Source organism: Podarcis filfolensis, assembly GCF_964270895.1.
Source record: "Podarcis filfolensis genome assembly, chromosome: 1".
Taxonomy (NCBI): Eukaryota; Metazoa; Chordata; class Lepidosauria; order Squamata; family Lacertidae; genus Podarcis; species Podarcis filfolensis.
In genome coordinates this window covers 125,962,237-125,984,002 of record NC_139604.1, presented here as the reverse complement: position 1 = coordinate 125,984,002, position 21,766 = coordinate 125,962,237, and the positions used below count along the sequence as shown (strand labels likewise).

Sequence of the window (21,766 nt, the reverse complement as noted above, 5' to 3'; positions counted from 1 at the left end):
TACCTCCTCAAGGTATGTAGAGGTACAAAAAAGTTTTTGGCAGGAACCAAGGAGGCAACTCTCCTCTCCAGAATGGCCCAATGCAGACTGAACCTGCTCAGCAGACACAAAATATTATTTTGTTAGTTATTGGAGAAAAGGGGAAACAGACTATGAAGGAAGAGCGTATGCCCGGTTGCTGGAACACTGATGAGAGAAGCACTCTAGTTGGCAAGATTTTGTTGGCATGGCCACTAGTAGATTAAGATGTTGTTCCTTTTTCTAGACAAAAACCCACTCTGGTGATGACACTTTGATTTACTAGATGTGATTTTTGTTGTCCATTTCTCTCCTTCCTTCCTGTTTGTGTTTGGGGCTACAATTTCATCCCTCTACTTGACAGGTGTAATTTGCAAGTTTGTTAAGCACTGTTGGGACCTTCAGCTGACTAGAAATATAACTGCTGCCAATGATCGTAGCCTTAAACTCAAATCATCTCATTCTTTCATTCAGAGGCTGGACGCCCATGAGTTGGAAATGCAAAACTTTGAGATGCAGACTGCTAAACTAAGAGGTCATGTCCCTGTTGCCCTAATCCATGACGTGCATAAACTAGAGGTAAAGACCCTGAGTAAATCGCATGTGTGTAGTACTATCAGTATCTGTGGAAATGAACAACATTAAATACAGCTGGTCCCAACATTTAGGGAATGCCGTATCCTAGAATCATAGAATCATAGAGTTGGAAGAGACCACAAGGGCCATCGAGTCCAACCCCCTGCCAAGCAGGAAACACCATCAGAGCACTCCTGACATATGGTTGTCAAGCCTCTGCTTAAAGACCTCCAAAGAAGGAGACTCCACCACACTCCTTGGCAGCAAATTCCACTGTTGAACAGCTCTTACTGTCAGGAAGTTCTTCCTAATGTTTAGGTGGAATCTTCTTTCTTGTAGTTTGGATCCATTGCTCCGTGTCCGCTTCTCTGGAGCAGCAGAAAACAACCTTTCTCCCTCCTCTATGTGACATCCTTTTATATATTTGAACATGGCTATCATATCACCCCTTCACCTCCTCTTCTCCAGGCTAAACATGCCCAGCTCCCTTAGCCATTCCTCATAAGGCATCGTTTCCAGGCCTTTGACCATTTTGGTTGCCCTCCTCTGGACACGTTCCAGTTTGTCAGTGTCCTTCTTGAACTGTGGTGCCCAGAACTGGACACAGTGCTCCAGGTGAGGTCTGACCAGAGCAGAATACAGTGGCACTATTACTTCCCTTGATCTAGATGCTATACTCCTATTGATGCAGCCCAGAATTGCATTGGCTTTTTTAGCTGCCGCGTCACACTGTTGGCTCATGTCAAGTTTGTGGTCAACCAAGACTCCTAGATCCTTTTCACATGTACTGCTCTCAAGCCAGGTGTCAGCCATCTTGTATTTGTGCCTCTCATTTTTTTTGCCCAAGTGCAATACTTTACATTTCTCCCTGTTAAAATTCATCTTGTTTGTTTTGGCCCAGTTCTCTAATCTGTGAAGGTCGTTTTGAAGTGTGATCCTGTCCTCTGGGGTGTTAGCCACCCCTCCCAGTTTGGTGTCATCTGCAAATTTGATCAGGATGCCCTTGAGTCCATCATCCAAGTCGTTGAAAAAGATGTTGAATAAGACTGGGCCCAAGACAGAACCCTGTGATGCATTACTATATTTTAATATTTTGTTGGAAGCCGCCCAGAGTGGCTGGGGAAGCCCAGCCAGATGGGTGGGGTATAAATAAATTATTATTATTATTATTATTATTATTATTATTATTATTATTAAGGCCAGGGGCATTTGTCTGGAGAGGACTGGTCCTGGGGGTAGTGACTACAGCTCTTGGCTTGACCAGTCTGATCAACAAAAGATTGTAGACTACAGTCATACCTCGGGTTGAAGTTGCTTCAGGTTGAGCGCTTTTGGGTTGCGCTCTGTGGTGACCCGGAAGTAACGGAACGTGTTCCGGAACGGGGCTCCAAAACAGATCCTGTTTGTATCCAGAGGTACCACTGTATTAACGACGTATCATTATATCTACTGGGCTAAGCTCTGGTTGCTAGTCAGATAATTTCAACACAAACAACCAAAATAAACACATTGATTAGAACTTGTTTCAATTCCAGGATGTGTTAGATGACCTTTGGGAGATCCTGCAAGACAAACAGAAGGAGCTGACCTCTCCATTTATTAGCGAGCAACAATATGAAGCTTTGCTGCAGGGATTAGCTGAGCTCTCAGGTCTTGGGCGAGAGAAAGTTGCTCAAGAGATTAAGCTAAAAGCTACCAGTCGAACTACTTTACAGTTTAATCTACAAAACCACAAGGTACTGGCTTTCTGCTCAAATAACGTGAGGTACTGTGATTTCCCCCCTCTCCATTTCCAGATAATGTTGATGGATTCCTATTACTCCTTGAGATTAGTAGCAAACAAAAATCTGAAGTATTAGAGATGGGAGATTGCCTGGGACTTCTGACGTATTCCACCCTGAGTTCTTTGGTAGTAGGGATGGAAGGATCTGTCAGGTTTTTTTCCTGTCCGTTTCTGATTTTCCCACTCTTAAATTCAGTTCTCCACATTTCTGCAGCAGTTTGCAACTTGTTGTTTTTTAATCCTTATGAAAATCATTCTGCATTTTAGTGTGAATTTTTGTATTTTTATATAGCAAAATTGATATACCAACTGATTGCAAGCAAACCTCTTAAGTGGTTTGTAAAATGAAACATTGGCATTCTCAATAGTGGAGTTTTGGCTAATGTCACACATTTTTGTAAGCATTTTATCCTGTTTCAATGCATTTCTCTGCTATTTTTCCCTGATATAGTCATTTTTTGCACATTTACCCCAAATACAGTCATTTTTGTAAAAACAAAAAAAGTTTTTTTCTTCTAGTAGCACCTTAAAGACCAACTAAGTTAGTTCTTGGTATGAGCTTTTGTGTGCATGCACACTCTGTTTCAGTGTATCTGAAGAAGTGTGCATGCACACGAAAGCTCATACCAAGAACTAACTTAGTTGGTCTTTAAGGTGCTACTGGAAGAAAAAGTCATTTTTGTAAACATTGTTTGGTTGTGAAATTCGGATGAGGGCAAATCTCGAAGGATGGCTGCATTGTGGTTCTCAAGTCTCTTCAGAAAGTGTGTATTTGATACATTTGGCTGTGAAAAGCGAACTGAATCTAATCTCGCTCCCGGCCCTGTGATGGGAGAAAGCAGTATGTGAAACGAAATGTATAAGACTAGATGAAGCACTTCCCACAGAGCAGTAAAATAAGGGAGAGCTTAGCTGCATTTCATGTTTATTTCCCACTTTCAGCTCTTAACATAATTGTCATCACAAATGAGCAAAGGTATTTTGTGGGGTGGGGTCTGTCTGTGCGTATTGCAATATGGATAATCAGAAAAATCCAGCCATTGCTGTAATTACTTTGCCAGAAGTAAAATACAGCCCTGCTAATGAAGATTAATGTTTACAAACTGCCCAGGAGAAAGATGGCACAAACACGAAACGTTTCCTCCTTGGCTGTTTTGAATGTTAAGTTAAGAGAAGCAGTTAGTCACTTCTGCTTCCGATCCGACGAAAGAGGCTGCAATTTTACCTCTTCAAAGTAGAAAGTGGTGCAGGTGGGCAGGAAGGAAGATGCATTGCTGATGAAAATGCAGCTTTGTATGAGGCATTAAGGTGAAAATGGTTCTCCATATTGATCAAATAGGGGGAAAGCCTGCAGCTCAACCACTGAGCATCTTGTTTATTTTATTAAATTTATATGCCACCCTTCCTCCCCAAGGATCGCAGGAGGCCAAACCAATATAAAATTTAAAAACAAAGCAAAAACAATTTTAAAGCAGATTTAAAACATTCTGAAACAATTACAGTTTAAAAAAACCCATCTAGAAGTAGTTACAGTTAAGAACCTTTTAAAGTAAATTACAATCAAAACATTCTTCCATCCGGTGATCTGGAGGTTGCCAGGAACCCAAACGCTTGGGTAAACAGGAATGTTTTTAGATTCTTCCTGGAAGGTGATAATGATGACAGACAGGCACACTTCACTAAGGAGAGCATTTCACAACCAGGGAGCCACCACTGAAAAGGCCCTGTCACAGGTCCCATGTTCAGTCTACAGGTAGGGCTGGGAAACCTGGAGAACTGCTGCCAGTCATTGGAGACCAGGGAGGGAGGACCTGCTTCCTTCCAGATGTTGTTGGAACGCAGCGCCTGCCATCCTTGACCACTGGCCATGCTGGCGGGGGCTGATGGAAACTGGAATCCAAAAATGTGTTGGAGGGCTGCAGGTTCCCCATCCCTGCTGTAGACAAGACTGAGCAAGATAGGCCAATAGTCTGACTTGGTGCGTCTAAACATTTACATTTGTGGGCTTTCATTACTAAGCCAGTGATTCCATATCTTCCTTATGTTTGCTGTGCGTGATCAGTGGATCCGAGGCTCGCAAAAAATATGTGGCTCTATTTTTTTTGTTTAATTAGTGGTGGCCAGATCCCCACTAATTTGTAATACATTTAATCAAACAAAGCTTTCTTCTTTTCAAAATTGAGAGAGCACAATGGGACCCAATCCCCTGTCAGCATCCCCTGCAAATGCCCAAACTTCCTCCCACTGCCCAGCTAACCCTCGTCTTCCAAATCCCCTCCCTCCTACCTGATTATCTGTCTGCTCCTTCAGCACCAGCAACAAGAAGAAGAAGGGAGAAAAGTCTCCTATAAGGACACAGTTTTTTGTTTCTTTAAAATGTGAATCCATTTGTTTATCCTCAGTGCAGCTTTCCTTTTTAAATCCAGAGCTTTTTCTGCAACAAGGCCCACAGGCAGCTGGTGCAGATGTGTTCCGAAAAGATGGCACCTTCAACGTTACATGAGAGAGGGAAAGAATGGAGTCAGCTGGTAGAGGAACACCAATGTTTGGAACAGCAAGCAGTCCAGCACGGAGCCTATTTGGAAAGACTGTTACAGGTAAGGGGCTTGTGCAGTAGAAATACGTCTGTACCTTTCGGCCTGTACGGCCTCAGCCCAGTATACCCGAAGGAACGTCTCCATCCCCATCGTTCTGCCTGGATGCTGAGGTCCAGCGCCAAGGGCCTTCTGGCGGTTCCCTCATTGCGAGAAGCAAAGCTACAGGGAACCAGGCAGAGGGCCTTCTCGGTAGTGGCGCCCGCCCTGTGGAACGCCCTCCCATCAGATGTCAAAGAGATAATCAACTACCTGACATTCAGAAGACATCTTAAGGCAGCCCTGTTCAGGGAAGTTTTTAATGTGTGACATCTTAGTGTATTTTTGGTCTTTGTGGAAGCCGCCCAGAGTGGGCGGGGTACAAATAATAAATTATTATTATTATTATTATTATTATTATTATTATTATTATTATCATCATCATCATCATTACCTTTTATCATATGTGGTGGTCATGTAAAGAGGTGAAAGCTTTCAGGAAATGATATATAATGAACTTTAAAAAATGTTGAAATACACATTTTTTAAAAAACCAGAAGCTTTCCTATTAGGTATAGTTGGTAGAGAAATACACAAGCAGATGAAACATTGTTTTTATATGCAACAACTGCGGCAAGAATGTTATTAGCCCAAAGATGGAAGCAAGAAGATTTACCAAGAAGAGTGGCAGATGAAATTAATGGATTATGGAGATTTGGCGAAACTGATGGGGAAAATCCGGAACCAGCAGGACCAGGCTTTCCAGAAAGATTGGAACAAATTTATTTTATATTTGAAAGACAACTGTAAACAATTAGCATCGCTAGTTGGGCTACAGGAAGCTTTGTAAGGATAACTTTATTAGTTATTGTGGTTAAGCAAGGAATTATATAAGGATAAGATTTAGCAGGAATAAGAAATACAGGAAAATGCAATAAGTTTGAAAACCATTAGTCAGGGAGGAGGAAAGGCACAGGCTCATGGAGCCAAATGTTTTATTTTTGGAAAAAGGTTGTTATGATGTTATACAAAGAAAATACAGTGGTACCTAAGGTTAAGTACTTAATTCGTTCCAGAGGTCCGTACTTGACCTGAAACTGTTCTTAACCTGAAGCCCCACTGTAGCTAATGGGGCCTCCCGCTGCTGCTGCACCGCCGGAGCACGATTTCTGTTCTCATCCTGAAGCAAAGTTCTTAACCTGAGGTACTATTTCTGGGTTAGCAGAGTCTGTAACCTGAAGCGTAATTAACCTGAAGTTTATGTAACCTGAGGTACCACTGTATAAGTAAAAACCAATAAAAATTATTTAAAAAGAAAAAAGAAATACGTCTGTGGTAGACATGGTTCTTACACAATGGTGTTAGGAAACACCTAAATATAACGTGTTCTGCTAAAAATGCATTTCCTCCCTTAGGACTGGATAGCGTTTGATGACGGCTATGGGTCTTTCTGCCAAAAACTTGAGGCGTTGTCCTCCTCTGTGCCTTCTGTGGGTTTGGTGGAAGAGACAGAAGAAAGGCTGATGGAAAGGACTCACCTTCTTCAGGTACTTGCCTGTCCCCCCTGAATCTTGTAACCCACCTTGTGCCTGTTGTCATCAACGGACTGAAACACGCTGTCAAATTTTGGGCAACCTCTGGAGGCCTTTGGCGTGGCCCATGCAGCTGCCACTTTCCCACTTCCACTTTTGCTGTCTCCCTGCCAGGCCTGCACTCTTCAAAGCTCGCACACATTTCCCCCCGTGTAAACCATGTTTGGCGAACTGGGTGGCATGACTGCGTTGCGGAGGGCGTGTATCGAGAAGGGACCCTCCCCCCCCGCTGTGCAAGTGTGAATGAATAAACGTGTGAACAGTTCCACTCGCCACCAGTCCAAGCACCGCCCACCCGCAGCTCTGGCCACGCCCACAACCACGTGGCCCCTCCCCTGACCCATCAGCCCACGTGACCCGTCTAGCCTTTGGGATTATAGCAGTGCCCTAAGGCAGAGGCTCATTAGGATTTGGTGGTGCGTGAGAAAACGGTGGGGCTTTGTGGGGACCCAGCTGCGGTTGGCCCCATACTTCCAGGGAGGTTCAGTTTCCAGATGTCCAGCAGGAAGCTGGAATGAAGAAGGCGTCAGCTGTTGGAGAGCAGGAGGGGCATTCAGAACCTTTTCCAGGAAAATTAAGCAGGTGGGCAACGCAAAGAAAAGGCTCTGAGGAAAATAGGGGGAAATAAGCCGTTAGAGGCAGTGAGAGATTTTACTTTCTTGGGCTCCATGATCACCGCAGATGGTGACAGCAGCCACAAAATTAAAAGACGCCTGCTTCTTGGGAGAAAAGCAATGACAAACCTAGACAGCATCTTAAAAAGCAGAGATATCACCTTGCCAACAAAGGTCCGTATAGTAAAAGCTATGGTTTTCCCAGTAGTAATGTATGGAAGTGAAAGCTAGACCATAAAGAAGGCTGATCGCCGAAGAATTGATGCTTTTGAATTCTGGTGCTGGAGGAGACTCTTGAGAGTCCCATGGACTGCAAGAAGATCAAACAGATCCATTCTGAAGGAAATCAGCCCTGAGTGCTCACTGGAAGGACAGATCCTGAAGCTGAGGCTCCAATACTTTGGCCACCTCATGGGAAGAGAAGACTCCCTGGAAAAGACCCTGATGTTGGGAAAGATGGAGGGCACAAGGAGAAGGGGACAACAGAGGACGAGATGGCTGGACAGTGTTCTCGAAGCTACCAGCATGAGTTTGACCAAACTGCGGGAGTCAGTGGAAGACAGGAGTGCCTGGCGTGCTCTGGTCCATGGGGTCACGAAGAGTCGGACACGACTAAATGACTAAACAACAACAACAACAACAATGGTTTGAACGAGAGGAACCATAGAGGGCTGGGTGATGCAGGAAGGAATCAAAGCCCCTCTCCTTAGGAACATTGGAAGCTACCCTGTACAGAACCAGACCATTCATACGTCTAGCTCAGTTTTGTCTACTCTGGGATAGTGCTGCCCTCTGGATGTTGTTGGACTACAACTCCCATCTTCCTCAGCCGATGGGGCCAGTTGTCAGGGAGTTATGGGCATTGCAGTCCAACGACCTCCGGAAGGCTGCATGTTGCAAGCTACTGACTGTCAGCAGCCCCCGTTACCCAGGGAGAGATTCCCAGTCCTAACCTGGAGTTGCCAGGGATCAAGCCTGGGATCTTCTGCAAGCTCTACCACCGAGCTACCATGCTCTTCCCTTCATTAACACAGAAGCCAGCAATCGGGGTGATAAATATAATTGATATCCATGCTATCAATTTGCTGCAGTCAAAACTTTGGTGTATCAATTCCCTGAAGGTTTTTGGTGGAAAACTAAAAGTTTTAATGTGTGATATTTTAATGTATTTTTAATCTTTGTCGGAAGCCGCCCAGAGTGGCTGGGGAAACCCAGCCAGACGGGCGGGGTACAAATAATAAATTATTATTATTATTATTATTATTATTATTATTATTATTATTATTATTACTGTTATTCCCTACCAAAACGAATGGCAAGCCTGAGAATAAAGCCAACAGCCTGTCACCCTGCCTCTCCTTATAACTCTGCGTCATCTTTGTGCTCTTTCTTAGCAAATCAAAATGAAAATGGAAGGAGAGCAGGCCGGGTATTGTCAGTTAGTGAAGGAAGGGAAGAACCTGATGGGGCTCGTGAGCTGTCCTGAATTGCAGGTCCAGATTGAGAAGCTGGAGGACCAATGGGCCTCTCTTTCCAAAAGAGTTGCCCATGAGCTACAGAGACTTGAAACTTTGCTCAAACTCTTGTCCAGGTAGGTGCGGTACCTTCCCACGTTCCTCAGCCTAGTATTTTACGGTCACAGTAAGCCCTAAGAACTTGGGGAGTGGGCATTTTACATCATTCTCATCCATAGGCTTCACCTGCCATAAAGAAGACTGCCCAGCTGAAGGAATAACTCACTCCATAGGGACAAAAACACCTGGTCCTACTTTGTCCTTGTTGCTATTTGAGAGAGGGGCATTTCCATCACGGCTGCTGCAGAGCAGTTGTTGCAGCAGCAAGCAATAGCTCAATGTAGTCACATTGTAGAGGACGTTTATATTAACATTTCCCCTAACGCTTTTATTCCATCTTCACCGCCTGTGACATGTGGAGACTGCTATGGTCTTTCATTTATTCTAATTGTAGCTTTGGTTTGTTTGTTTGTTTTTCTTTTTATATATGATTTTTATAAAATTTTCTGTTTTACCTTTTCAGATAAATATTTTACATACTTAAGATATCGATGACTTCCCTTCTTTTCCTTCCATGGTTCATTTTACATATCTTACATCCCGCATATTTTACAAAAACAATACCAATCGGTTTTCCATTATTACATCCATCAAAACTTATTTACACTGTTGAATTTATCTTAATGCTGCCAGCGTTTTCAGCTGTACACAATTATTTTCCATATATTCAATAAACGTTTTCCAGTCTTCTTGAAACGTATGTTCTTCTTCTTCCCTTAACGTATAGGTTAAGTTGCCAATCTTCTTTGGTTGGTACCTCGCTCATTTTCCATTTTTCACCTAACAAAACACGGGCCACAGTTGTTGCATGCATAAATAACCTTTTCTGACACCTGGGAATTTCAGTCTGAATTATCCCAGCTTTGCTTTGTTTTCGCAGCTACAACAGGGATTCAAAGGAGCTGGAAATCTGGCTGGGATCTTCTCAGCTGCACATTTGTGACTGGAAGGAGCAGTCGCTCAATGCCTCCCAGGACTTGAACACTGTCAGAAACAATATACGCGACTTTATTGTAAGTCAAACAGTGTTTTTGTGGCTTACAGCTAAATTGATATGCGTAGATTTGTTTGCACTGTTAAAAACACAGAAGTTTCCATGCTGAATCAAGCCAAAGTTCCATATAATTCCATGCTCATTGTCTTCAAGTAGCGGCTAACCTACCCCTGATGAATAGTTACCGTATTTTTCCATCTATAGGATGCCCCCATGTATAAGACGCCCCCTAATTTTGGACATTATTTTTTAGGGGGAAAACCTAGTCTTATACACAGAAAAATACGGCACTTCCCTTATTGTTTGTTTCCAACACTTAATTGGCATTTCATCTAGGAATTAATCTAATGTTTGTTTTTTGAAGCCATCTTCAAAAACTCAACATTTTCTTTTCCCTCCCATTCAGTGGCCACATTCAGACAATCATGTATCAGCCTAATAAGCCAAAATATGAATGAGACTAAGACCCCTACGTGCATCTGCTTCTCTCCTTTCTTCATGCAAGCAAGCAAACAAGCCAGAAAGTCATTTCCCGTTGCATCTTACGTGGTTTCAGAACAAGCCAAGATATGAAACCGCCTAGATGACTTCATATCCTGGCTTGTCCCAAGGCTGCTAACTGTAGTTTCCCAGTTCACATGCAACAGGGAACTGTGATTAGTTGAAGACGTCTTGTCTTGTTTGCTTGGTGTTAAGGGAGGAGCAAAGCTTGAGCTCATTGGATGATTCTGAGTTCTGTGTATCAGTCAAGTCTGTTTTCTACTGTCCCTCCAGGGTCAGGGTAGCTTACATTGGGTGATGTGTGGGGCAACAGATCCCTGGCACCTCCATTCATGAAGGAAGTCAGTTAAGCAGGGATGCAGCTGAAAAGCTCAGGGAAGCCAGGAGCAAGTCCATTCCCACATTCCAATGGCCATCTGATCAACAGCCCAGGGGGAGGAAGTAAGGGCTGATGCTCTTGGCTCACTGGCAGACTCTACACAATGACACATCTGGCTTGTCCCAAGGAAGGCTGCTAACCATAGTTTCCCAGTTCACATGCAACAGGGCACTGTGATTAGTTGAAGATGTCTTGTCTTGCTTGCTTGGTGTTAAGAGAGGAGCAAACCACAGCTCGAGCTCATTGGATGATTCTGAGTTCTGTGTATCAGTCAAGTTCCATTCAGACTCTACACAATGACACATCTGGTTTCCCCATTTTATCTGTACATCTGCCCTGCACGGTAGGCCAAACAGAGAGATGGTGCCAGGCTAAAGGTCGCCTAGCAAGAGAAATGTCCGAGCAAGGATTGATTCTCTGTAATTTGGTTCTGTCACTGTGAACTACATCGTGGTCATTCTCCATTTATGGTAGTGTTTTGCGTGAAAAAGAGAGAATAACTTTTCTCAGTTAAAACCGGCTCCATGATGCAATGCAGCCAACGTAGCTATTCTTCCCCTTCCCGCAGTACATTTATTTTCTTTCATTGAAAGTCATGCCCATGTGAAATTGTACTCCTAGGCATTTTCTACAGAGGTTGATGATAAATCTTCCTTGAAGTCATCAGTCGTAAGCACTGGCAATCAGCTCTTGATTCTTAAGCAATCCGATGCAGCAGTGCTGCGGTCAGCTTTGGCGACGTATGACCAGAGATGGGCTGACCTGATCGCTCAGTTGCCAAGCATCCAGGAGAAGCTTCTCCAGGTAAAAAAGCAAATCAGAATCCCAAAACCTCCAGGCCTGAACTACCTCGATAGGCTGCTGTGGGTATTCATTGCAAAGTGCCGAATTATGTGGCCCAATCATTCTTGCATTCAGTGCCTTCTTACCAAAGCAAAATCCAGGTGTTAAACGCGACTGTTATTGCAGCCTCGTTAACCTTCTGTATGTGTCACTGATTGCAAGCATTTATATATAACTCAAGGATGCAGTCCATCAAAAAAAGTGAGAGGCATGTGTGCTGAAGTCCCACTGAAATAATGTACTGCAAAGAGCCCAATGTCTCTCCTTCAGCTTTGACTTGCAGTAATAATCTTGTCCTAAAAGTTAAAAGGGACGCGGGTGGAGCTGTGGGTTAAACCAGAGAGCCTAGGACTTGCTGATCAGAAGGTTGGCGGTTCGAATCGCCATAACGGGGTGAGCTCCCGTTGCTTGGTCGCTGCTCCTGCCAACCTAGCAGTTGGAAAGCATGTCAAAGTGCAAGTAGATAAATAGGTACCGCTCCAGCAGGAAGGTAAACGGCGTTTCCGTGCGTTGCTCTGGTTCGCCAGAAGCGGCTTAGTCATGCTGGCCACATGACCCGGAAGCTGTACGCCGGCTCCCTCGGCCAATAAAGCGAGATGAGCGCCGCAACCCCAGAGTCGGTCGCGACTGGACCTAATGGCCAGGGGTCCCTTTACCTTTAAAAGTTAAAAATGTACATGCTTTTCCTATACTTGGTCCCCGCTTGCCAACTCATGCATTTTTAAAAAAATTTGTTCCTGCTTCAAAATGTGTGAGCCTTAGGGATCGTTCATTGAGAATGTTGCTAGGCAATCTGAAAGGCCATGCCTGCATCCTGATCCCTGCACATAGAAAACTAGCGTATTTGGGAGAAGGCTAGGCTACAGTCCTTCTCCCTGAAATCCTGGGTTTCTGTGTGCCTGGAATTTATTTTTTGCTTGTTTGCACGGGGGAGCATTTTGTCTTGTGGGGGCCCCTATTGCAGCTTGAAACATACAGTCAGGAAACGGCTAATTAAAGGACACAATCAGTAGACCTTGTATCTCAAACCAATCCATTTAGTTTTGTCTGGGTTTGGGTTAAAGGTATTCTACAGTTTAAGAATCCATAGCCCCTCCTTGTAAACAGAGAGAGACCCAGAGTGACTGGGTCAGATGGATGGGGGTATTAAGTATTACTGTTGTTGTTATCGCACCATTTCTGAGCAGCTTCAGATGGCAAAGCTGCCGTCTCATGAGGCAATCGCAGAATTAATGGACCGGATGAACCAGATGGAGCAAGAAAGAAGAGCCGAAGCTACTGTGAATGCTCAGAGTCCCACATGCCAAGTGAAAGGCCTTCTTAAGAAGTACAAGGTGAGTAGGGCACTGGAAGAATGAGAGTCCTAGAAGCTGATTCACTTTGCCAGACAAGAATACAAGAATCCAAATTGGGAATCGCATGTGCCTGGTGTGGCCTGGTCACCCTATAATTGGGGTCTGAGCCCTGTCACGAGCACAAGGAGAGCTTTGCTGAACCCCTGGGGTGAAGGGTGCCTTGCATTTTAGGAATAAAGGCCACTGAACAAGGGTGGCTTGCTTTCTTCCAACTGTGGCATCTCCCTGCTTTCTCCTTTTTTCAAATCGCCACCTCCACCTGGAGATCTGCTCCACTTCCAAGTGGGGAGGTGTTGTGGTAGACCGTGTGGTCACCCACTCCCCTCCAGGGGCGGGAGACTTCCTCAATCTCCCACCCTCCCTCCCTATTTTGCAGGTTTAGGCACTGGCCTTGCTATGGACCTCGGTTGGTCGCCATTGAGAGGCCTGATGGGAATTTTTCTACTCAGCAAATTGGCACTGGCCTTGTGGTTTTCACCTACCTCATCACAACTTTGTTAGGGTTGCGGTTAGGCATTGTTTGAGCTTATGATGGGGGAGGGGAGGTGTGGCCATCACTTGCCCCTCCAAGCTTAAGGGTATTTCGTTAAAGGAATCCAGGGGTGTGGATCTTGCCTGGAGCCCAGAGCAGGGCTATGGCCATGACACAACCCCATCGGGAACACCAGGGGGAGCCCGAGTTGGTTTGCATCGACGGGGCTCCCCCTTCCGGTGGTTTACCCTTACCGGACTTTCTGTGCATCGGGCAGGAGTCAGATATAGTCGGGTCCAATCAATGCCTAAGCCAATACCGCTCACATTCTGTAATTCAATAAAGTTGTGGCCAAATTTGCCCAATTACATTAACCTAATATCCGTGTCCTTGTGTGTGTTATTTCCCAATGGGGGGGGGTGGCTACGTGGTCTTGACACGCAAATGCCAGGGATTGAACCCGGGACCTTATGCATTCAGAGCGCATGCTCTGCCACTAAGCTTTTGCAATGGGTCTCCCACTGCCAACCCCACTTCAGAGATGCTATACGAGGCTCTTCAACTGTCCGCCACCTGTGACTGCACTTGGTAGCAGTAACATTCCATCATAGCAGAGCAGCCCTAAATGCACATTAAGTGCGCAGTAAGATAGATTCTCACGCATATGAAAGCCAAGAAGAAAATGCCATCTTTGCCCAGATGGATTAGCAAGCTAGCAAGTGCATTAACCTACAAGCCCACACTTTTTAAGCATTAGCAAAGGACAAACATTCACGGAGATTATGGGTCATAGTTCTTCTGTGCGTTAACACCATTTCAAATGCCATAAAAGTAAGCGGTAATGGCGTTTTCTGCGTGGGAAATGCCCTTTTCTTTTCTTTTCCTGACAGGGTTGTATTTACTTTTCTAGGAGTACGAGATGGAAATGAACTTCAAACAGGGGGTAGTAGATTATGTTAACCAGTCGCTGCTGCAGATGACAACGTGCGATGTCAAGAACAAGCGTTATGAGAGGACGGTGTTTGCAGAGCGTCTTGGTGAAATGAATCTGCGGTGGCACCGGTTGAGAGGCTCTCTGAGCGGAAAGGTTTGTCCGTCCTTTGCAGTTCTTTTGCACAGGGAACGAGTCCTGTGGATCCAGAGCGGCGGATAAAGAAGTCTAACACAACTTCCTCTCCAGTGCAGCCCCCTGAAACACTGAGGCAGGGCCAGCCCTTTCATTAGACAGTCAAATAGCTGCCTCAGACAGCAGATTTTGGGGTGTCCTGAAAGGGCAGGAAATAGTTTATTTAATGTGCTCCTATTTGTATATTGGTTGGGACGCGGGTGGTGCTGTGGGTTAAACCACAGAGCCTAGGGCTTGTCGATCAGAAGGTTGGCGGTTCGAATCCCCGCGACGAGGTGAGCTCCCATTGCTCGGTCCCTGCTCCTGCCAACCTAGCAGTTTGAAAGCACCTCAAAGTGCAAGTAGATAAATAGGTACCGCTCCGGCGGGAAGGTAAACGGCGTTTCCGTGCGCTGCTCTGGTTCGCCAGTAGCGGCTTAGTCCTGCTGGCCACATGACCCGGAAGCTGTACGCCGGCTTCCTCGGCCAATAAAGGGAAATGAGCGCCGCAACCCCAGAGTCGGCCACGACTGGACCTAATGATCAGGGGTCCCTTTACCTTTACTTTATTTGTATTTTACTGGCAGGTTGGGGGAAAAGGTGCTTGTGGGGTTTTCTGCCTCAGGTACCAAATAACTTAGCTGGACATGGGTGCACCTCAATTTGAAAAGCCTTTAACTGCATAACTATTAAAGGTTTGGGACCTCTGCCTGCAATTTCACCAGGCCAACCTACGCAACAAGCGATATCTGAGCATTTGGAAGGTTCCAAAATTTCCAACTTTCTGCATTCAATTAAGACATCTGTTGTGAGGAATGATCCCCACGTGTGTTGCGGGAATGTGGGATGCAAAAGCTGTAGATAATCTTTGGCGGTTTCCCAAAGAGGGTGTTTTAAAAGTCTTATGCCCAACAGTGTCCCTCCAGTGACAGAGGGCACTTAGATCCAGCGGAGGCTTCTTCCAGCAGATTTTAGAGGAAGGTGATTTTCCACCTGTCAGCTCCCCTGCTTCTTCCCAAGGTGTTTAGCTACTGGATGGGGGGAGCCGTGGCAGAAGCCTCCATTGAACAAAAGTGCAGGGTGGATTTGATCTAAATCAAATTGATTTAAATCACTGGTCGGTAAGACTTGATTTAAATCTCTTTTTTTTTTTTACAGAAAGACTCATTCAAGGTGGTATAATCTTCATATTTACAACCGGATGAAGGTTTCATTTTTGGAATAATAAATTTTCAGAGTAGTTTTTACAGTAGTATCAGAAATTACTGATTTGGTTATACTCTTAGAAATACATAGATAATGATGAAATTATTGTGAGGATTAATAAGCGAACGGTCTATATTTGGACAACTTTTCTGCTGTACTTTATTGGAAGGAGAAAAATAATCATTTCCTTAATAACAATTTTAAACAAGTTATTTAACTAAAACAATAACATCATAGCATATGCATCCATGCTTGTTAACTGATGTGGTTAAACAATTTTTTAAAAAAACACAAAAAACTGAGTTTTAGCACACATGAAAAACTTAAAACAAATTCTTTTTTCTTGTTAAATAGCCTTTGGACTATAATGTTACTTAAATAGAAATATGTTTAGAAAGATTTTTCCTCCAAAAGCATTTTATTTAAAAATCCAATTTAAATTGAAAAAATCTGACTTAAATTTTTAAAAATCCGATCTAAATTAAAAAATCTGATTTAAATTTTTGAAAATCCGATCTAAATTAAAAAATCTGATTTAAATTTTTAAAAATCCAATCTAAATTTAAAAATCTGATTTATTTATTTATTTTTAATCATTGATTTTTATCCACCCTGCCAAAGTGCCTTCCATCAGCAGAGAGGAGACACTTAGGCAAAACCCCAGATGCCTTTCTGTCCTCTACAAATCAAATCATCCTTAAATTTCCACGTTGGAATCTTTGCAGATAAAGGAGCTGGAGCACATTTTGGAATCCGCAGGTGAAAAGGAGAGCAAAGCCCAGTCTCTGGGCAGCTGGCTAGAAGCACAAAGCAGAAGGCTCAAGCGAGCAGGGAAGCCAGCAAGTTCCATTCTTGCCCAGGACACGGCGCAAGACTGCAAGGTTAAACGTTTGTTCTCGTTATTGCATTTGGGAATTTCAGAGTCACATGATTTATTGCATCTGACCCTAAAAAAAAAAATCAATATTCTTGTTGCTGTTGAATGATAAGTAATAATCATGAAGATGGGTTGCAACAGGTTGTTGGATTTTTTATTTTAGAGAAAAGGTGAGGAATAATAATTTATAATAATAATTGCATTATTTATACCACGCCCATCAGGCTGGGTTTCCCCAGCCACTCTGGGTGGCTCCCAACAGAATATTAAAAACTTGATAAAACATCAAACATTAAAAACATCCCTAAACAGGTGTCTTCTAAAAGTCAGAAAGTTGTTTATTTCCTTGACATCTGGTAGGAGCGCATTCTGCAGGGCTGGCGCCACCACCAAGAAGGCCCTCTGCCTGGTTTCCTGTAACCTCACTTTGACATGATGGAACTCTCTCACCACTCACAGGCATCCAATGAAACTGAATGCTGGAAAATTCTAGACAGATAAAAGAAAATCTTCATGCAGCGCATAGTCTAACTATGGAACTTGCTCCCAGAGGAGGCAGTGATGGCCGCCAACTTGGATGGCTTTTAAAGAGGATTAGGGAAATGGCTAATAATAATAATAATAATAATAATAATAATAAAAATTTATTTATATCCCGCCCTCCCCAGCCGAAGCCGGGCTCAGAGTGGCTAACAACAATAAAAGTAACACGGCATTCTAAAATCAATTCAAAATCAAATTAATGGCAACCATTGGGCTAGAGTTCTTTGAGGATTACCGAAGGAGGGGGTCAGACTGTGCCTTGGCCAAAGGCCTGGTAGAACAGCTCTGTCTTGCAGGCCCTGTGGAAAGATGTCAAGTCCCGCAGGGCCCTAGTCTCTTGTGACAGAGCGTTCCACCAGATCGGGGCCATGGCAGAAAAAGCCCTGGCTCTGGTTGAGGCCAGCCTAACCTCCCTGTGGCCCGGGACCTCCGAGATGTTTTTGTTTGAAGACCGTAAGTTTCTCTGTGGGACATACCAGGAGAGGCGGTCCCGTAGGTACGAGGGTCCTAGGCCGTATAGGGCTTTAAAGGTCAAAGCCAGCACCTTAAACCTGATCCTGTACTCCACCGGGAGCCAGTGCAGCTGGTATAGCACCGGGTGAATGTGATCCCACGGCGAGGACCCTGTAAGGAGTCTCGCCGCGGCATTGTGCACCCGCTGGAGTTTCTGGGTCAGTCTCAAGGGCAGCCCCACGTAGAGTGAGTTACTATAATCAAAGCTGGAGGTGACCGTCACGTGGATCACAGTGGCTAGGTCAGGGCGAGAGAGGTAAGGCTAACCGTGATGGCTACACAGCCGCAGGAAGCAATGCTTTTGAATACCAGTTTCTGGGAGCCAACAAGCCGATCTTGTGCTCTGGTCCTCCTTGTGGGTTTCCCATACACGTCTGGTTGACCACTCTGAGTGCACGATGCTGGACTAGAAGGGTCCAGCTCATTTGTTCTTATGCCTCCTTAACTGAGGTCTAGAGGACTTGTCTGCAAGGGCTAAAGTGCTCCATTTTGGACTGGTCAGCCAAATGAGCCCTTATTATTTCCCAGACAATAAGGATAAGCCACGTTTGCAATGATATTCCTTCCCTCCTAGGTAAGTCTTTTGTTTTTGTTTTATTGCCATGGTTACCCCTTTTCTCTCCCGTTACAAAATAGTGGGTAGTTTTTGCTATTTATTCCCCGCAGTGTTTTTTTTTTACTAAAGCGCTCTGGAGACTTTTTGCGTCCCCCCCCCGCCCCCCAAGCTGAGGGACAAGAGGGATTCATTCCAACTCGCCAGCAAGAAGCGTGGTGAATAAATAAAAGGACAGATTGGAACTCTCTTAGTGAGCAGATACACTCACTACGGGAGAGAGGAAGGGGAAGGGAAAAGTTAAATAAAGCCAGGAAGAATGTTTCCACATCCTTGAAAACAACTCTTTATAATAATAATAAAAAAACAAGGGAAATGGGGGGAACAGACTTTTAATTCTCAAGCACTTGTATAAGCTTTACAGGAAAATAAATGAATAATCTGATAGCCACTACATTTTACACTAACCCTATGCCTTGTATCATATATTCAAAATGAGCAATGTGTGTTTATTTGCATGATTTATGCTGATGATACGGACGCGGGTGGCGCTGTGTGTTAAATCACAGAGCCTAGGACTTGCCGATCAGAAAGTCGGCGGTTCGAATCCCCATGACGGGGTGAGCTCCCGTTGCTCGGTCCCTGCTCCTGCCAACCTAGCAGTTCGAAAGCACGTCAAAGTGCAAGTAGATAAATAGGTACCGCTCCGGCGGGAAGATAAACGGCGTTTCCGTGCGCTGCTCTGGTTCACCAGAAGCAGCTTAGTCATGCTGGTCACATGACCCAGAAGCTGTACGCCGGCTCCCTTGGCCAGTAAAGCGAGATGAGCGCCGCAACCCCAGAGTTGGCCACGACTGGACCTAATGGTCAGGGGTCCCTTTACCTTTACCTTTTTATGCTGATGATAGGGAGGGCAAAGGATCTCAAAATGCCAACCCCTCCCCCGATCAAATGCTTCTGTGCTTTCCACATTTCCTATGGAAACTTTTTCAGCCTTGCCATCCCAGGGTACAAGCCTGGGCAGTGCATATGGAGGTCTTGGGCTGCCCAGACAACAAGACCCCCCCCCCCTTGGCCTCACTGATGTGGTCCAAAGGAAAACCGAGCAATACATTTGGCACCAGCTTGGCTGCAGGAGTTGCTGACAGGAGGCGTACAAAGTGCCTTAGGGACTCCTGTCTGGATTTGGGTATGGTTTACTCCCTAGCCTTTTCTTCTCCAGCGGAGGTTTAGGGCCAGAGTTTTCTTTCTCGCAGATGGGCAAAGAAAATTGCTTACTGTAGCGAAAACTACGTATTAAAATGTGTATAGTAGGAGAAATTCCGCCCCCCCCCAAAAAAAAATTCTATCCCACCTTTCCTCCAAGAAAGGTGGCATTCATCATCATCATCATCATCATCATCATCATCTTTTATTATTTATACCCCCAAAATCTGGCTGGGTTTCCCCAGGCACTCTGGGCAGCTTCCAAAAGAATATTAAAAACATGATAAAACAAGGGATATTCTCCTCCCCATTTTATCCTCTCAGCAACCCTGTGAGGTAGGTTAGGCCAAGAGACAGTGACTGGCCCAAGACCAGTCAGTTAGTTGCCAGGCTAAGCAAGTATTTGAACCCTTGGTCTCCCAGGTCCTAGTCCAGGACTATGACCATAACAACACAAAGGGTCCCTGGGTTGCCCACAATCAAAGGGTTCGAAAACCAACCAGCCTCCCCAATTTGTGATTTGGTTTTGGGGTTATTTTTGTTATTGTCTGCTTCACTTTTGTTTTGTTTGTTTTTAAGCCCTCTGTTCGCCACAGTCGGAACAGATTTCCTAGCATTGATTGTTAAGAATTAGAGCTGGTGTCTCGTCCTGAAAGATGAATTATGCACAGAAAAGAATTCTCATACTCTTCTGTTTCCTTTTTCCCCAGGCGCTGGAAAACCAGCTTGCAGTTAAATCTAAGGAACTGGATGAGCTGAAGCAGAGCTACCCAGTTTTAGGAGGTGGTGCTGAGGAACCTGCGGGAGCAATGCCGAGAACCAGCAATTTAGATGAAATGAGGACCAGAGTTGCCAGCCAGGTTGATACTTTCTCCTTTTTTTTCCTTTGCCTATGTCTGGCACTGTGGGTTAAACCACAGAGCCTAGGACTTGCTGACCAGAAGGTTGGCGGTTTGAATCCCCGCGATGGGGTGAGCTCCCGTTGCTCGGTCCCTGCTCCTGCCAACCTAGCAGTTCAAAAGCACGTCAAAGTGCAAGAAGATAAATAGGTACCGCTCCGGCGGGAAGGTAAACAGCATTTCCGTGCGCTGCTCTGGTTCGCCAGAAGCGGCTTAGTCCTGCTGGCCACATGACCCGGAAGCTGTACGCCGGCTCCCTCGGCCTATAAAGTGAGATGAGCGCCGCAACCCCAGAGTCGGTCATGACTGGACCTAATGGTCAGGGGTCCCTTTACCTTACTATGTCTAAGATTTGGTGACTTCCTGAAGATTGCTCAGTTGACTCCTGCCATGCTAGGATCAGAAAATAGTAGTGAGGAAATAGATTCCCATGGGGAGGGGCCCCAGGGGGGCAAGGGGCTGTCTTGCCCAAGGACTGAGCTATGGACCCTCCCTAGTGGTCTCGTGGCAGCAATCAGACTTGAACTCAAGAGTCGACTCGTTTGCCTAGCCATTTACCAGTTCTACTAACTGTCATGGTTCCATGAATCCTGTTTGGTGCTGGCAAGCAGGGCTGTGCCAAATTTCTAAAATGGCAATAGAAAATATTTTTCTTAGCGATTTTAAGCTGCCATGGAATGGGAGCTCACAGCTGAGCTGTCTGTTCCTTTTGCAATTTAAAACCCTTCAGGCACTGCTGAATCCGTGAGTTTTCCTGCTGGGATGTCAGCAGCAAGTGTAAAACCCGGTGTATTTATTCCTGCAAATCATCCCCTAACCAGGTGTTCTGGAATGAGCTCCGCTAGAGCTTTGGCCTCAAATTATGATGATAATGAAAATAATTCTAAAACTTTAATGCCATACACTGATATGTTTTTCCTTCCTTCAACATCTGGTTGGAAGCATGCGCTGTTCCCTCTGAAATCAGTTATATGTTAATTTGTTAAATACTTAGAGTGTTTTTTTGTCCAGCGTGTGTTAGAAGGGAAGCACTAAAATAAAACACTGAACAGTGGGTGTCTCTTAGTGTTTAACAGTGGGATGCCCCTTAGACATTTTCCAAGTGTCCTGATACACAATCTCAAAAGTGTACTTTGTGAAGCAGAAATGGCATCCGCGTGTCTAATCATGGGCCCGGTGTTTGCAGGTTGCACTTCTGAAGACCTCAACAGAGTCTGCTTTGGAGCAGTGGCGGATTTATGACCAAGCTTGGGATGAAGTCAGACTGATGCTTGCAAGAACTTTGTATTGCCTGGAGGTTAGCAAGCCTCCCATGGTTACATTCGAGACACTAAAAACCCAGGTGGAAAATCTCCAGGTATGTTTCACATTTCTTGGGTCGTAAATGCTCCTCCTAAAAAGACAAAGGGCTACTTCAGATGCAAGCCATGGTTTACTGGTATGTGATTGAGCCTAGATGGACTCCTAAATCCACACACTTAGCCTTATCCTGCCTTCTTCCCCGCTTCCTGTCTAAGGCAAATAATAGTTTACTGTCTCAGACGAAATGGGCAAACTATGGTTTGCATGGGCCCTGCAAAACTGGATTAG

The 21,766-nt window shown here is 44.8% G+C and overlaps 1 protein-coding gene and 1 long non-coding RNA gene across 12 annotated transcripts in view; one reads left to right on the top strand and one right to left on the bottom strand.

Annotated features, from left to right (window-relative positions):
- The window catches only part of SYNE2 (spectrin repeat containing nuclear envelope protein 2), a 256,417-nt gene that overhangs the window by 172,126 nt on the left and 62,525 nt on the right, over positions 1–21,766 (top strand). For all 11 annotated transcript variants that reach the window (XM_083607758.1, XM_083607756.1, XM_083607761.1 and 8 more), the window contains exons 72-83: positions 493–597; positions 2,130–2,330; positions 4,804–4,974; positions 6,366–6,497; positions 8,551–8,747; positions 9,611–9,743; positions 11,226–11,408; positions 12,635–12,781; positions 14,185–14,361; positions 16,311–16,466; positions 19,988–20,137; positions 21,363–21,533. In XM_083607758.1, coding sequence (XP_083463884.1) covers positions 493–597; positions 2,130–2,330; positions 4,804–4,974; positions 6,366–6,497; positions 8,551–8,747; positions 9,611–9,743; positions 11,226–11,408; positions 12,635–12,781; positions 14,185–14,361; positions 16,311–16,466; positions 19,988–20,137; positions 21,363–21,533 — 1,923 coding nt within the window. The remainder of the gene's footprint in view (positions 1–492; positions 598–2,129; positions 2,331–4,803; positions 4,975–6,365; positions 6,498–8,550; positions 8,748–9,610; positions 9,744–11,225; positions 11,409–12,634; positions 12,782–14,184; positions 14,362–16,310; positions 16,467–19,987; positions 20,138–21,362; positions 21,534–21,766) is intronic.
- Positions 1–21,766, bottom strand: part of LOC310766983 — an 82,154-nt gene that overhangs the window by 48,555 nt on the left and 11,833 nt on the right. The gene's annotated exons all lie outside the window — the stretch shown is intronic.